Here is a 15,331-nt window from a genome sequence, read left to right as displayed (position 1 = left end):
AGAGCGGTGAGGACAAGACAATGCCTGGCAAATGATAGGTGGATATAGGTAAAGGAGGATTGCTTGGCAGATGTGTGGAGTAAATGACAAAGCTAGAGGTGAAAAGGAGACAAATCGATGCCAGATAAGGAGTAAATAGTAAAACCAAATGGATGGATTTATGGGAAATATGTGGGAGGGTAGGGTTACAGGGAAAGGGTAAAGAGTGAGCATCGGGGTGGGAGTGGAGGGGGGGGGGGGAAGTTATTAGTTAAAATTGGAGAATCCAATGTTCATATTGTTCGCTTCGAAGCTACCCAAGCAGAATGAGAGGTGCTATTCCTCCATTTTGCATGTGACTTCACTCTGCCACGGAGGAGGTCCAAGACTGAAAGATTGGTTTGGGAACAGGAGTTAAAATGGTTAGCAACCAGGAGATCCAGCAAGCCTTAATGGGCTGAGTGCAAGCCTTCAGCACAACAATCGCTACATTTATGCTTGGTCTTTGGTCTTGCTGATATAAGGGAGGCCACATCGGGAACACTGAATGCAGTCATCAAGGTTTGAAGCGGTACATGTGTCTCACCTGAAAAAGTTGCTGTGCTCCCCGTCACACCCATCACAGCATTCTCTGACATTCCCATCACCTTCAACATGATCCCACCACAGATCACAACTTCCCATCCCTAGTATTTTCCACAGATGCCATTCCCTCCGCAACTCTTTGGTTAACCCACCCCTCCCACCTAAACTGCCGTCCCCAGGTACTTTCTTCTACAAATGCAGATGTAACATCATTTATTACACGCCCTCCCTCGGCTCCATCTAGGGACTCTGTACCAAGTACGTGCTCTAGAAAAAAAGGGGATTGGAAATGAGTGGGCATATTTGGGGATGATGTATTTTCTGACTTTATTCCAAAACAGCAACAGCAGTATTGACATTCTGAACTATTTATTTTCCAAAGGGCTGTAGATTCTGGAGATCAAGATTTACCATGATTGGAACTAAATGGCAGAGCAAGCTTCAGATCAACCTGGAGACCCAAGGCCACGCACTCCAGAGATTTAAGGAACTTTCTTTGCACGGCACATAAGTGCCACACGAGTTACTGAAGGAAGCTGCAATGAATGGATCAATCAAAGAACAAGATTTCTTCAGCAGTGAGTCATTTTATTTGCTTATTGATCAACATCACCAGTGTAAATGCAGATCACATCATCATTCCCCAAGACAACTGTTTGGGATGTGCATTCCCTTTTAATCCAGTAACACATCACCTTTAATACAAATAGTGTCTTGTTTCGGTGTTCAAGGTCCAGCAAGTGTGTGATTTGTATAAAAGTTTAAAAAAAAAATCAATGTTAGTCACAGATAATGCTGAGGGGAGGCACCTCTGCACCTTCTTAAATGGGGAAAGTCACTTTTGATTATGTTGTAAAGAAACTAACCTAGCTCATGTTATGGTATTGGGATATCACCAGCCCTTGGAAGAGTTAAGTGTTTTTATGCTACTGAGGGCTGGTTAAGGATTGCTGAAAGATCTATTTAACACCCTGCAGCGTCCATATCAACTAAACTGTCCATTCTTTTTTTCTAATGCAAATAAGCTTTCACCCACTGAGCAAAAGTATAAAGGCACATTCCAATATATGAGCTGTAAAACTGCTCACTTGAATCGTTGAGGTGACAGTGGAATGGGGCTGCAATGCAAGACTAAAGTGAAACCAGCATTAGCCAAGGCATTTCTCAAATCTTCTCCCTAGTGTTTTGGATTACCCCATGCAAGAATAGGAGATGGATTCTGTTCAAGATCCCGTGTCTCAACATAAGCAAGCTTCTCGTGTTCCTACATTTGGCTCTCCCAACCTCAGTACACATGGAATGGCTACATTTTACAAAGTTGCACAACAAATCAATCAGCAAACTTGAGACTTGAGGCTCTCCCCAAGTGGCTTTGGGAAGGGACCCAGGCAACCTTGGCCCACAAAGAGGCATTGGGACATCTTGTTGCAAAAGTCGAAGACACTCAAAAATCAGATGAAGTGATCAGCTGGGTACTAGCTTGCACTGCCAGTTACCTTCCAGGATCTAATGAGTAACCTCACCCACTGAAATGTAGAACAAAGCTTGCGAGTACAATAGTTGGCAGCACAATAAACATGGACAACAACAGGCTGACGAGATTTCAGGCTGCAGGCTCTACCTGGAGTTCCACAAAATACATGGTAGGTCATGCCCCAAACCTGCACTTCCTTGCTTCATGTCCAGAAGAGAAAGTTTACTTATGTGCTTAATCTAACAATAGGAGAGAGACTGTGTGTACATGTGTGGGGAAGGGGAAGGAAAGAATCGAATAGCGTAATAAAAATTCTACAAAATACAAAATAAAAACTTTGGTCCACATTTGATAATAATCGATCTAAGTCGACAATTGATGAGGGAGAGGACGATATGGAATGTAGAGTCATGGATGATAATGGTTACTTTTAGTTGTAATCTTCTCGCCTCCTTACAAGTTATGCAGTTCCTGTAGAGTTTGATCGAGGACCTGGTGCATACCCATGTTCTCTTCTTTTGCACGAGTAACTTGTTCTATTAAAAGCAAGGGAGAAAATGGAATACAGGTCAACATCAGACATGGAATAAGTGGTAGAAAACAAGGAGCTGGCAGAACTGATTGTGTCTGCTGCTGTTTATAGACTACAGCTTGGCGTTCAATACCATCATCCCCTCCGAGCTGGTTACCAAGCTCACGGAACTGGGTCTCTGCGCATTGCTCTGGAATTGGATCCTTGACTTCCTCATCCACAGACCACAGTCTGTCTGAATTGGCGGAAATATCTCATCCTCAGTAACAATCAGTACGGGAGCACCTCAAGGCTGCGTGCTCAGCCCTTTGCTTTACTCGCTCTATACTCATGACTGTGTAGCCGGACACAGGGCGAACTCCATCATCAAGTTCGCCGACTACGCCAATGTTGTTGGACGAATTACAGATGGTGAAGAATCAGAGTATAGAAGTGAGATCGACCGACTGACCAAATGGTGCCAGCACAACAACCTGGCTCTCAACACTGGTAAAAGCCAAGGAACTGATTGTGGACTTTGGAAGGGGTAGGATGAGGACCCAAAACCCTGTTTATATCAATGGGACCATGGAGGAGAGGGTCAAAAACTTCAAATTCTTGGACGTGCATATTTCTGAAGATCTTTCCTGTACCCAGCACATTGATGCAATCATAAAGAAGACACATCATGGCCTCTACTTCCTGAGAAGATTACGGAGATTCGGTATGTCAAAGAGGATTAGCTTGAACTTCTACAGGTGCACAGTAGAGAGCATACTGACTGGCTGCATCGTGGCATGGTTCGGCAACTTGAACGTCCAGGAGCGGAAAAGATTGCAAAAAGGTGTGACCACTACCCAGTCCATCACCGGCTCTGACCTCCCCACCATCGAAGGGATCTATCGAAGTTGCTGCCTCAAAAAGGCAGCCAACATCATCAAAGACCCACACCATCCTGGCCACACACTCATTTCACCGTTGCCATCGGGAAGAAGGTACAGGAGCCTGAAAACTAACAACCAGGTTCAGGAACAGCTTCTTCCCTACAGCCATCAGGTTATTAAACACGATAACAAATTAGCTCTGAACTATACCAGGCTATTATTATTATTGCACTATATTTGTTTATTTATTGAGTATGTGTGAATGTGTATATATGCATACTATTTTTTTTCCTCCCGTTATGTACTATGTTTACATCTTCTGTTGTGCTGCAGCAAATAAGAATTTCATTGTCCTATCTGGGACATACGACAAAAAAACACTCTTGACTCTTGCTATTGACACGCTGAATTTCAAACCCTTAGATTCGCAACGTCCTCCATTTAAGTGCAGGTGGGGTGGAGAAAGCATCCCAAACTATCTTGGAAGTTTAGTCAAAAGTTTAGAAGTAATTCCGATAGATGGCGGAATGCTTGGCAGACTTGTACCAACCCATATTTTTTTTAAAAGCACCTCACTCAGAATGGCCTTGTTGCATCTGAGCATTTAACACAATATATACCATTTGCAGAAATGGGAACAAGGTGAACAAGGACCCCTAAACTGTATTTCAGTGATTACTGGTACAGCACTACCCTCAATCAAATCGTATTTCCTATGGGAATGCATACATTTACAGGTTGCATGCATCTTTGGTTTACAGTTTTTAACCATTAAACCACTCTATCTTGGCTAGCAAACATCTTCTCACTGGCTCAAGCATGCACATTGAAGGAAGCAGACATACAAATTGAGAATTGATGAAGCACATGCATTGTGTCCTTAATGCTTCTGTTGTTAACTGCTGCTCGATGCAGTTGCAGACCCCAATTCATACCTGTTTGGTCATGAAATGTAAACCTCAGTTTAATCAATAGGTTGCTGTAATTTTGTGCTTTTGAGTTTAGGATTATAATTTCAATGGATGTGTTACCTTCTGGGTTTACCCTTTCTCACACTGCTACCAAAACCCACACCTGTACCAGTTAGCACAATATTGACATAAGAGTAACACCAACCACTCCTTACAAAGGAAAATAAAATTTGAAAAAATTAAAAAATTTAAAGGGGGAAAAAAAAGCAGACCATGGGGGGGGGGGGGGGGAGAGAGAAAGCGGGAAAAGAGTGGTGAGGACAAGGCAATGTCTGGCAAGTGATAGGTGGACATGGGTAAAGGAGATACAGCTATGACAGAGACATCTCTACCACTTCATCCAGCAGCTTGTTCCATCTAAGCACCACCATCTCTGCAGAAAAACTGTCCCTCAAGTACCTTTTATATCTTTCTACTCTCTCACTTTAAACCTATGCCCTCTAGTTTTAGTGTGGAGGTGGGCTGGGCTGGAAGCACCATTCCATGCAAGCAACAGCACACGAGATAAACAGGATCTGGCACTTACCCCAAAAACAAAAAAAGTTAAGAGACTTTTTCCAGGAGTTGATGGAGATGTTTGCTCCAACAGAGTGCTGTTGAGTCACGAAACCAGCGGAAAGGCGGAGAGAGAGAGAGAGAGAAGCAGGTAAGGTTGAAGAAATAGGAAGAGTCCTAGGCGACGACAGTGAGTTCTAGAGCAGAGGTCAGAAGATGGAGAAAGCCGAGAATGCTAGGACTCAGCTGATGAGAAAGTCCCCTTTCGAATTTCTTCACACAATCTTTATCTGGCAGCAAAAAGAAGGAACATAAAAGCAGATTTCAAGCATAGTTGAAGCTTCAAGGCAGAAAAAAAATCCTGGAGAAATCACTAGTAGAGTTGAAACCCCACCCTAGCTGCGTGCCTCTTGGGCCACTAGCATGCTTAAACTTGAAGTTGCAGTACGACATGGAAATATCAATCAGTATCATGTTCTATTAATTTCTGGGCGTCAGGCAAATGTGTTCAAACAGCTACGATGCCTCACTAGTTCTCGAGTATCCACCATGCCTTTACCTCTGAATCAGGACACGTGGCCCCACTCCTGAGATCTGGCACACAATCCAGATCCACTTCCAGTAGTGTCAATATAAAAAGTGCGAGTTTTGCATCAGGCCCAGTCTTCCCGACCAGCTGATGTAAAATTCAATGTTATTTAGAAGCAGAGACCCAATGTTTTTGCTGATAGCATCATTCAGATAATGCGACCTCACATAATTAGCCATTATCACATTCCGTGTAAACTCATGGACACATTGGTATTCTATATTTTAACTGTGATTATTCTTCAAAAGAATCTAATTGGTTATAAAAGCTTTGGGATGTAACGAGATCTTGGAAGGTGTTTTATACACGTCTTACTTCACTAATCATATACAAGTCCACTTCCACATGCTCTGACAACCCACTTGTAATATGCAAGAAGAATTAAGGACATTGGACATATTTGGAGGCTGGTAACTTGCTCCATGTGGGTGGCACAATGGTCAGCTGATAAAAATGCTGTCTCACAGCACCAGAGGCCCACATTCCATCCCGACCTGCCTTGCTGCCTGTGAGGAGGTTGTACGTTCTCCCTTTAACAGTTTCCCACAGATCTCTAGTTTCCTGCCACGTCCCAATGATGTGCAGGTTGGTGGGTTAATTGATAATTGTAAATTGTAAGGGTGGGTGGTAGAATCTGGGGGGAGGGGGGGAGAGAGAAGAAAGGAAAGCGAGAGAGAATAGAGCAAAATATAAATATAGATAATTCTGAAGAAGGGTCCCAACCAGAAACGTCACCCATCCATTTTCTCCAGAGATACTGCCTGACCCGCTGAGTTACTCCAGCATTTTGAGTCTATCTTTGAGATAAATGCAGGACTGTGTAAATGGGTGGTTTGTGGTTAGTGCAAACTGGATGGGCTAAAGGGCCCGTTTCCCCACAGTATGAGCAAGTAATGTCAAATACCTTCTTACCTTCACTAGAAGCTATTTGCTAAATAAGTTGGATATCCACCCAACAGTTCCTCGTGTCTCAGACCTGGGCCTTCTGTTTCCTCATCTCTGAGTCTCGTAAATGTATTGAGCCCCAACCTCTCTTGCTGTTCACCCATTAACTAGGTCCCTATTTAATTTGTTCCCAAACAGGTTGCAATAATAGCTAGGATTAAATGGCCCTCTGATAGGACAAGCCAGCAACAAGGACAAGAACTCCAACATGAACTTCAGCTTGTGGCCAGTGGAGACTCCTTGTTAGTGCCCCCACAAGGTCTAAACCTGCACCCTCCCGACCTTTCCACAACCAATAGCTGGTGTGGAAAATTCCTTGAAGAACAAGACCTGCCCTTACCCAATAACAAGCTCTCAGGATATTTTGATATGGACTAAACTTCACCAGCACCACCAGCCTACAAGGTAATGGTTCCCCAGTCATGGTTATGGGGTTGGACAGGCTAGATGCAGGAAGATTGTTCCCGATGTTGGGGAAGTCCAGAACAAGAGGTCACAGTTTAAGGACAAAGGGGAAATCTTTTAGAACTGAGATGAGAAAAACATTTTTTACACAGAGAGTGGTGAATCTCTGGAATTCTCTGCCACAGAATGTAGTTGAGGCCACTTCATTGGCTATATTTAAGAGGGAGTTAGATGTGGCCCTTGTGGCTAGAGTGATCAGGGGGTATGGAGAGAAGGCAGGTACGGGATACTGAGTTGAATGATCAGCCATGATCATATTGAATGGCGGTGCAGGCTCGAAGGGCCAAATGGCCTACTTCTGCACCAATTTTCTATGCAAGGCTATAAGTCTTTGCCATCAGACAGAAATCACTCGCCTGGCTGTGGGAGTCCCCAGCTTCCAGGCGACAGGAACATTGTCTGCTGCAGTACAACTAATGTGAAGAGCTGCAAACCATCTAAATGCTTCCATCAAAGCACAGAGAACCAGTATTTAACTTCCGCATTAAAACAAATTAATGGGGGAGTGAGATTTGCTGTCAAGGCCAGTATTTATTACCCAACTCCAACTGCTGGATACATAGAGGTGGCCAGTGCAGGTTACAGTGGGATTAGAACGATAATTCCCGACACAAGACAGCTCAATCTTTTCCCGACTGGTACTCCTAGTGAACCCTTGCAGTTCTTCTGGTGAAGGTGCTTCTGCAGGGGCTGGAGTGAGAGTTTCAGTACTCAGGCCCAGTGATAGTGTTTCAAGTTAGATGGTGCATAACCTGGAGGGAAATCTGCGGGTGGTGTTCATCTGCACCTGCCACCCTTGTCAAGACTGAGGTTGTGGGTTTGGGAGGCAGACTGGCAGCCAGCAACAGTGTATTTGGTGGATGGCGTACACGCCTCCATCTGATAGGTGGTGGGTCACATCCCCACTTAATCCTGCATGCTGCTGGCATCTGGAGTGTTATTGGTGCTGAACTAATCCAGGCAAATAGAGAGAAGGGTCTTGATTCCAAATGTCACCCATTCCTTCTCTCCAGAGATGCTACCTGCCCCGCTGACTTACTCCAGCTATTTGTATCTAGAGAGAATTCCATCTCACTCGATGGGGTGAAGGTCCTGATCATCAGGCCAGTCACTTTCTGAAGGATACCCACTTCTTGAAGCCACAGTATTTATCTATCTGCATGATAGTGACGCAGGGTTATGGTGGTGAAGAGCTCAGCGATGGGAATGTCATTTGAATTTCAAGAAAATAGAATCTCTCTTGCTGGTGAAGGTTCCTCACCAACTCTTTGGGATCTCTCTACTCTTTCCATTCTGGTCTCATCCAGCTCACATCTACTCTGTGCCAACATTGGCAGCACAGTTGCTGCTGTTCAGACCAAGCTCTGAACTGCCCCCAAACCTCTCACCACTCGGCTTAAAGTAGCACCATTAACAATCTGGATCTGAGCCTCCTCCCTGCCTGGGAGATCAGCCTAGGTTGAGGGCACAATATAAATGTAAGTTATTGTGTTGGGAACCCATTTCCACACATCCTCCACCAGAGTAAGGGTCTGATATATATAAGGTAGCAAGTGATTGCAGTCTCACCCTGTATGGAGGGTCATCGGAGAAATTAGCTTTGGTTGCCAGTGAAAAACATCACAAGCAGACTGCGCTCATGTTATTCCCTTCCTCACATTGGGCTTGTGAGAAGACCATCAACTCAAAGACTCACATTTGGCATCCTCACATGCACTACCCACCACCGAGGCAGTGGCTGGGTAGCATTTTTCCATCTCACAATCTTTGCTCCTGATCCTGCTGTGTTTTATGTCACTACAATGTCACCTCCTCTTGCTCTGACCTTCTATGCCTGGTCAATGAACGCCAAGGCACAGACTACAGCCATTGTAGAGAATCAAGTGGCCTGATCCTCACTGCAAGGACCTGGAAACAACAGGCAGATTTGCACCAAGCACTGCAGCGATGGACAGTGCCGCCCACCCTGGAACAGCTCACACAGGCATCAGGCAATGGACACATGTAGCATTGTTAAGTGTAAGGCATCACCGTTGGTTGACCTGCACCATGTTGAGCTCAGTGACTCTATTGTTGTTGGGAAAAATATTCAGGTTTCTTACCCAAGGAACATGTCCAATGCATGTGGAAAGCAGCTGTTGCACATGGATTGTACTGGGGTCAAGAGTGATTCCTCACAGGATTAGTGAGCACATCTGAGACAGAAGCATGGGAACAGCATGCATCAGCCCTCCTCCCAGACTGTTGCCACCAGTGGAGAGCGACAGAACACTGAAGCCCTGTAGAACACCTCAATTCAGTCCACTGATGTGATCCTGAGCCAGTTGTGGTACTGACCACCCAGCCATTATACCAAGGCCCAGCTCAGCGCAGGTGTCCGAGGGCAAGGCAGCACAAACTCAGTGCATCTTCTCTAGTATTTATTCCCCATCATCAATCACCACTGGTTCCATGTAGCTCACTAATGTACTTGGAAGGACAGGAAAGTGCAAGACTTTGGCTGGGAAGACAATCCTCAGATTCCTCCTCTCCCCACCTCAGTATTGCGATGGGCCAAGAGATTATACCTTCCCCACCCCCCCCCAAATCCCAGTACGGAGGGTGTATCAACAACACAATACAAGGAGGCCAGACATTGACATCGGACGTTGGTGTTAAGAACAGGTTCCAAGTTAGTGAATGTGGCACAGAATGGACAAGTGACAGGTCAATGTAGCACCCAAGGCAAGGGTTACAGTGTGCAGAAACGGTCGTGCTAAGGAGTGGAGGGATGGGACACCAGGTTGGTGTGGGATGCCAGAGAAGTGCACGTAGGTAGCAGGGGCAGAGAGTAACCGATGAGTGACCTCACAAAGTTAACCAGAGGTGTGATTTAATTCAGCCACATTGATATGGATAAACTAGGTCTTACTAACAAAACTGTAACCTTGCAACCTAGGCTACTCAAGAAGAAAACAAGAGTCATTATACCTCATTGGGCGTGGAATTACTTTTGCAGTCAGGAGTGTTTATAAGGACGCATTTTCACTCCTTGCTTAGACCTGTTCAAGGGCCACTCTCTGATGTTATACAAGAGTGCCCAGTTTCCTGCACCATTGCTGGGTTCTAGATGGGGATGCAAGATCATCCAAATGGCCAGCTTGGCTTGGTTACCAACAGTCCTGCCCCTCTGTGGTCACAAAGGTATCGAGGTCAAGTGTAATTTCCAAACCCAATCAGCATAAATCTACTGTCCCTTAGACACCCAGTGCAGAGGGAGCCATTATGTTACATTGATCAACCAACGAGGATTTTTTGCATTCCCTCTCTGCAGAGGCAGTCTGTCCCACAGAGTATCTTCTGCATTTGATGCATTGACACAAGTGTCACATTTGGTTAAACATCAGCTGTTTAATAAATCTTCTGGGTCTATTAGAAAAAACTGGTGCTTTTCCTGCATAACTTTCCCTTCCCCAAACACCAAAACATTCACATACAAGGTGCTGGATATTCTAGCTACTGACGTATGGTGGCCTGTTTTTATAGAGAGTAATGTGAATGGATTGATATTTTCCTCGTATGATTCTGTGGTATTAATCTCACCTCAGAGTGAGAGGACATGGGTTCAAGCACACAAACTTACAGAATATCGCACCATTGGATGTGTCGCCTTGTAACTGCCTTCCCCGCCACCCCCCCACCCGACGATGCAAGGATCCCAGTCAATTTAGAACAGCAAGCCCTTTCTTGCATCTCGAAGAAAACTTGTCCCTCAAACCGCTGAGGTCCTCCAGCACTTTGTGTTATAACTACCAAATAACATGACATGCACTGATGCCTGTGCCAAGGATTATTCCCCAAATATAACAGCGGCTTTCCTCAAAATGTTCATCGACAGCTATGTTGGGGTCTAGATAACCACAGATGTACAAATTCTTTCTTCAATCATCTCCAGAGAAATTATACAGGTGAGAGATGTGGTGAGGTTTGTATAGACTGAGAATGAATCAGTTTGCCAACAGCACTGCAGGATGCCAGTGGTCAGTCAGAACCAAGACAGTTTCTCAAGCTGCAGAATCACCTGCATATTTAGATTAACATTCAATAGTTTTGAAAACACAACACATACCAGAGAGGTGAAAAAAAGACAACAGAGGAGAAAACAGACAGTCTCAATTTTATTCACACAGGGAAGAGGAGAGGGAAGAGAACCGTAGATGTTATTTGCCAAATAATTTCAAGGAACAGGAATGCACCACAGAAAGTTTAGATGCAAAAGGATCATTGAACCAGTTAGTGGAGAGAGAGAAGGGGATGGGGCGGAGAGATCATTTACAAGGAAGTCATGTCATTGAGGGCCAGGTCTAACTCTTCACTGATAGCTTTGTACTTCAGCTTCTGAGCATAGAGTTCATCTGTTGGTTGAAGGGCAGAAGGCAGCCAGGTTTTGGAGCCGGTGACCAGGTGGTTGTGACAGAGAAAATGGTGATGAAATGAGTGAAATGTTAAGTGGAAAAATAAATAAAAATGGCAAGATGAAAAATGAAAAGAAACAAATTAAATTAATTAATGGAGCAAAGTGAAAGCAAAAACAAGTTAACATCTTTCAAGACAGCATTGGAATAACTTTCAACGTTAGTTTTAGAAAAACAACTGGTACACACGATGTTTAAGAAGGAACTGCAGATGCTGGAAAATCTAAGGTAGACGAAAATGCTGGAGAAACTCAGTGGGTGAGGCAGCGCCTACGGCTGTGGTAACATTGTCAATCTTGGTTCAAGCAAGACTCCTGTTTATTGGGACTGTGCTCAACCTAAATAAACCTCGAAGACCACTGTTTCTACGAGTGGTTTACATCAAGAGTATCTTGCTTGTATCTATTGATAACATTCACAAGCACAAAAGAGGGGAACCATTCAGCACATTTATCTCATCTGTCCACCCTGCTCAACATGCAAGCCCATTCCTAGAGGACAACGCCTGGTTACCGGTTACCAGTTCCCCTCCTAGCTCTAGCTGATAAACTCTGGGTGACCTCATGGCCTATTATCTAAGATTGGAACGGGATCTTGATCAACTGGGCTAGTTGACCGAGGAATAACAGATGGAGGTTAAGTCTGATGAATGTGAGGGGTCGCATTTTGGCGAGACAAACCAGGGCAGTAAGTGGTGGGGCTGTGGGGGGGGGGTTGCTGTAGTAACAGATAGACCTAAAGGTACAGGTATATGGTTCCTTGAAAGTGGCAACAGAGGCAGAAAGGCTGGTGAAGGCAGCTTTTGACACAATTGCCTTCATTAGTCAGGATATTGAGTACAGTAGTTGGAACGTCATGTTACAGCTGTACAGGATGTCAGCAAGGCAAACTGAGTATCGTCTACAGTTCTGGTCACTGTGCTATATAAAGGATGCCATTATACTTTAAAGAACGCAAAGATGATTTACGAGGATGTTGTTAGAGCTGGAATGTTTGAGTTACAAAAAACTGGATGGGCTGATCTTTTTTTTTCCCCTGAAGCAGACAGGTGCCCTGAAGCTTTATAAAATCGAGGCACATAGATTAGGTTAACAGCCAGAGTCTTTACTCCAGGTACGGGAGTCTAACATTAGAGAGCATGGACTTAAGGATTGCAGGACAAAATTTAAAAGAGTCCCAAGCAGCAATGTTTTTACACAGAGAACAATATGTAAATGGAATGAGCTGCCAAAGTGGTAGAGTTGGGGGATAATTACAACATTTTAAAGACACTTGAACAGGTACACAGATAAGAACGTATTGGTATGATATGGGCAAGGCACAGACAAGTAGGATTATCAGTTGGCATGAACAAACTAGGCCAAAGGGCCTGCTTCCATACTTGTGTAGAAAGGAACTGAAGATGCTGGTGTGCACCAAAAATCATCACAAAATGCTGGAATAACTCAGTGGGTCAAGCAGCATCTCCAGAGAAAAGGGATGGGTGATGTTTCGAGTCGAGTGTGAAGGGTTCCGACCCAAAACATCACCCATTCTTTTTCTCCAGAGATGCTGCCTGACCCACTGAGTTACTCCAGCACTTTGTGTCTATCTGCTTCCATACTTTAAGACTGTCTCACAGGTCATTCTGCAATATATCTAAGGCTTGGATAGGCAGTATGTTACAATGAGAAGACCTGTTACCATCACCAGATTCCAAAGTTCATTGATCAGTGTCTCAGTCAACTCCACAAGCACCAGGTTATGGATGTGTACTGGACACAAGGATCCTCAATTTAACACCAAGGTTAATGCGAGTAAATAACTACGTACTGCAAGAAAATGCTTTCAATGCTCGAGAAGCAGTGAATGGGAGCGCAGCCACTTATTGTAACCTCTGCTCTCTGATATCTTAACCCCAAGAGAAAGTAGTCTGTCCAGTCAAAGACAGAAAGGGAGCAGCAGGCAGATACCAGAGAAGGGAAAGGATACAGACCCAGATGGGAGAGAAACCTACGAGAGAGCACTGCAGCCCTGGTGAGAAAGGGGGATAAAAACAACTGTCCCTGCAGATACTGAGGAATCACATACCTTCCAGGTCATCAATGGTCTTTTCCAGTTTTGCAACAGTTCTTTCAGCAAATTCAGCACGAGTTTCTGCCTGTGAACCACAACCAATTACAAGTTATCAAAATGTTCAGCACACTACACGGGAAAGTAATGAGAATCAATATACTGGACCCAGGAGTTACCGATAATAAATAACGGGTTTTGTTGGAAACAGAAGCACACTTTGGCAATGGCGAGGGAGTAGAAGCACCACACAGACTAAGCAGGATCAATGCGGCGACTGGACAGATACATGAATCAGCTGGAGCCCGACAAACATAAATATGCTGCTGTCTTTGTAGATTTAATAATTACCCTTTACTATTCTCAATCTCACTGCTGTAGGTTGACTCTAGCAATACATCCACAGCCAAATGCAGTCAAAGTCAGCCGACTAACCGTGCTACAAGCATGCACAGGACTCAAACGTTGCGTAAAGAACTGTGCACATCAAAATGCCTTGCCCGACAGCCTCATTCAAACCACCCAGGGATACCAGGCATGGAAACAGTAAGAATGTGAAGGATAAACATTTTGACAGATAAGAATAACATTCAGCAAATGGGGCCACACTGACTGTAACAGACAGGCCAACCAAAGTAGTTACTGACTAGCTAGCAGGAAATGATAAAACTATCTTATATTCGATTTCAGTGGAGCACAGCGGAGCTGAGGAAGTTAATTTATCCAGCTCAGGGCCCAACATTAATGCAAGGCACAAATGTGCCATTAATGCAAAACATATGCTTCCTTATGTTCAAATCAAATTTGCAAATGTCAGCAGACCCACCTCCTTGAGCTTGTCAGACAGAACCTTGATCTCATCCTCGTACTTGTCCTCCTTCTCCGAGTACTGCAAATAGAAGGACAAATTAGTAAAAGCCCAAAGTCCCAGCGACCACCTACTCCCATCATGACCAGACACCAAGTTGCCATAATTTTCTTCAGTGAGGAGCAAAAAGGAAAAGGGGGGCTACTGATCCTCTCAAACAGAATCCACAGCTCACATAGATCATGGTTGATACTTTATCTCCATGTACCCACCTTCACTGCATTCCCTTAAACATTCTCACCAAAGATCCACAAACCTCCCATCTCCAACTCTTTTGTGACGAGGTAGATCTAGATTTCTGCTATCCTTTGAGGCTTGAGCACAAGTAATTGGATGTGCCTCAAGGACCACGTAAAAGTCACACGGCCCATTTAGAACACAGCACAGAAACAGCCCCTTGGCCCACAATGTCTGTGCCGAACACCAAGCCAAGATCAACTCTTATCTAACTGCACATAATCCATATCCCTCCATTTCCATGTACCTATCCATAAGTCTCTTAAATAACACTATCGAATGCCTCCAGCACCACCCCTGGCAGCACGTTCCAGGCACTCACCACCCTCAGTGTAAAAAAAACTTGCCCTTAAACCTTGCTGCTCTCACCTTATAGCTAGTATTTGATATTTTCATCCCGGGAAACAGGTTTTGACTGTCTACCCTATCTGTGCCTCTCATAATATTTTACATACACTTCCATCAGATCTCCCCTCAACCTCCAGCATCCAGAGAAAACAATCCAAGTCTGTCTTACCGCTCCCTGTAGCTAGTACCCCTAAACCCAGGCATCATTCAGGTAAACCTCCTCTGAACCCTTTCCAAAGCATCACATCCTTCCTGTAACGGGGGCGGCCTGAATTGCACGCAATACTCAATTTACTGGTGTGTTTATTCCTGACCCACCCATCCCAGTTTTCCATCAAAATCAGATTCCCAAGATTTCAGTATTGCAGTCAATGTGGGTGTTTTTTTGGGGGGCAAAATTACAGACGTTACGTTAAACCAACACTCTACCTGTTGCCCGAGTTGCACATAAAATATCTCTTGTGATTACTTAGA

General features: G+C 44.5%; 1 protein-coding gene across 2 annotated transcripts in view; it reads right to left on the bottom strand.

Moving 5' to 3' along the window:
• Nucleotides 1-1,131: 1,131 nt before the first annotated feature.
• The window catches only part of LOC129711219 (tropomyosin alpha-4 chain), a 50,232-nt gene continuing 36,032 nt past the window's right edge, over nucleotides 1,132-15,331 (bottom strand). For both annotated transcript variants that reach the window (XM_055658706.1, XM_055658707.1), the window contains 3 exons: nucleotides 14,231-14,293; nucleotides 13,423-13,492; nucleotides 1,132-2,574 (listed from right to left, as the gene is read on the bottom strand). In XM_055658706.1, coding sequence (XP_055514681.1) covers nucleotides 2,492-2,574; nucleotides 13,423-13,492; nucleotides 14,231-14,293 — 216 coding nt within the window. In that variant the 3' untranslated portion in view covers nucleotides 1,132-2,491. The remainder of the gene's footprint in view (nucleotides 2,575-13,422; nucleotides 13,493-14,230; nucleotides 14,294-15,331) is intronic.

Source organism: Leucoraja erinacea, chromosome 29, assembly GCF_028641065.1.
Source record: "Leucoraja erinacea ecotype New England chromosome 29, Leri_hhj_1, whole genome shotgun sequence".
NCBI lineage: Eukaryota > Metazoa > Chordata > Chondrichthyes > Rajiformes > Rajidae > Leucoraja > Leucoraja erinaceus.
The sequence above is the reverse complement of the archived record's forward strand: the minus strand, read 5'-3'. Positions and strand labels throughout refer to the sequence as shown.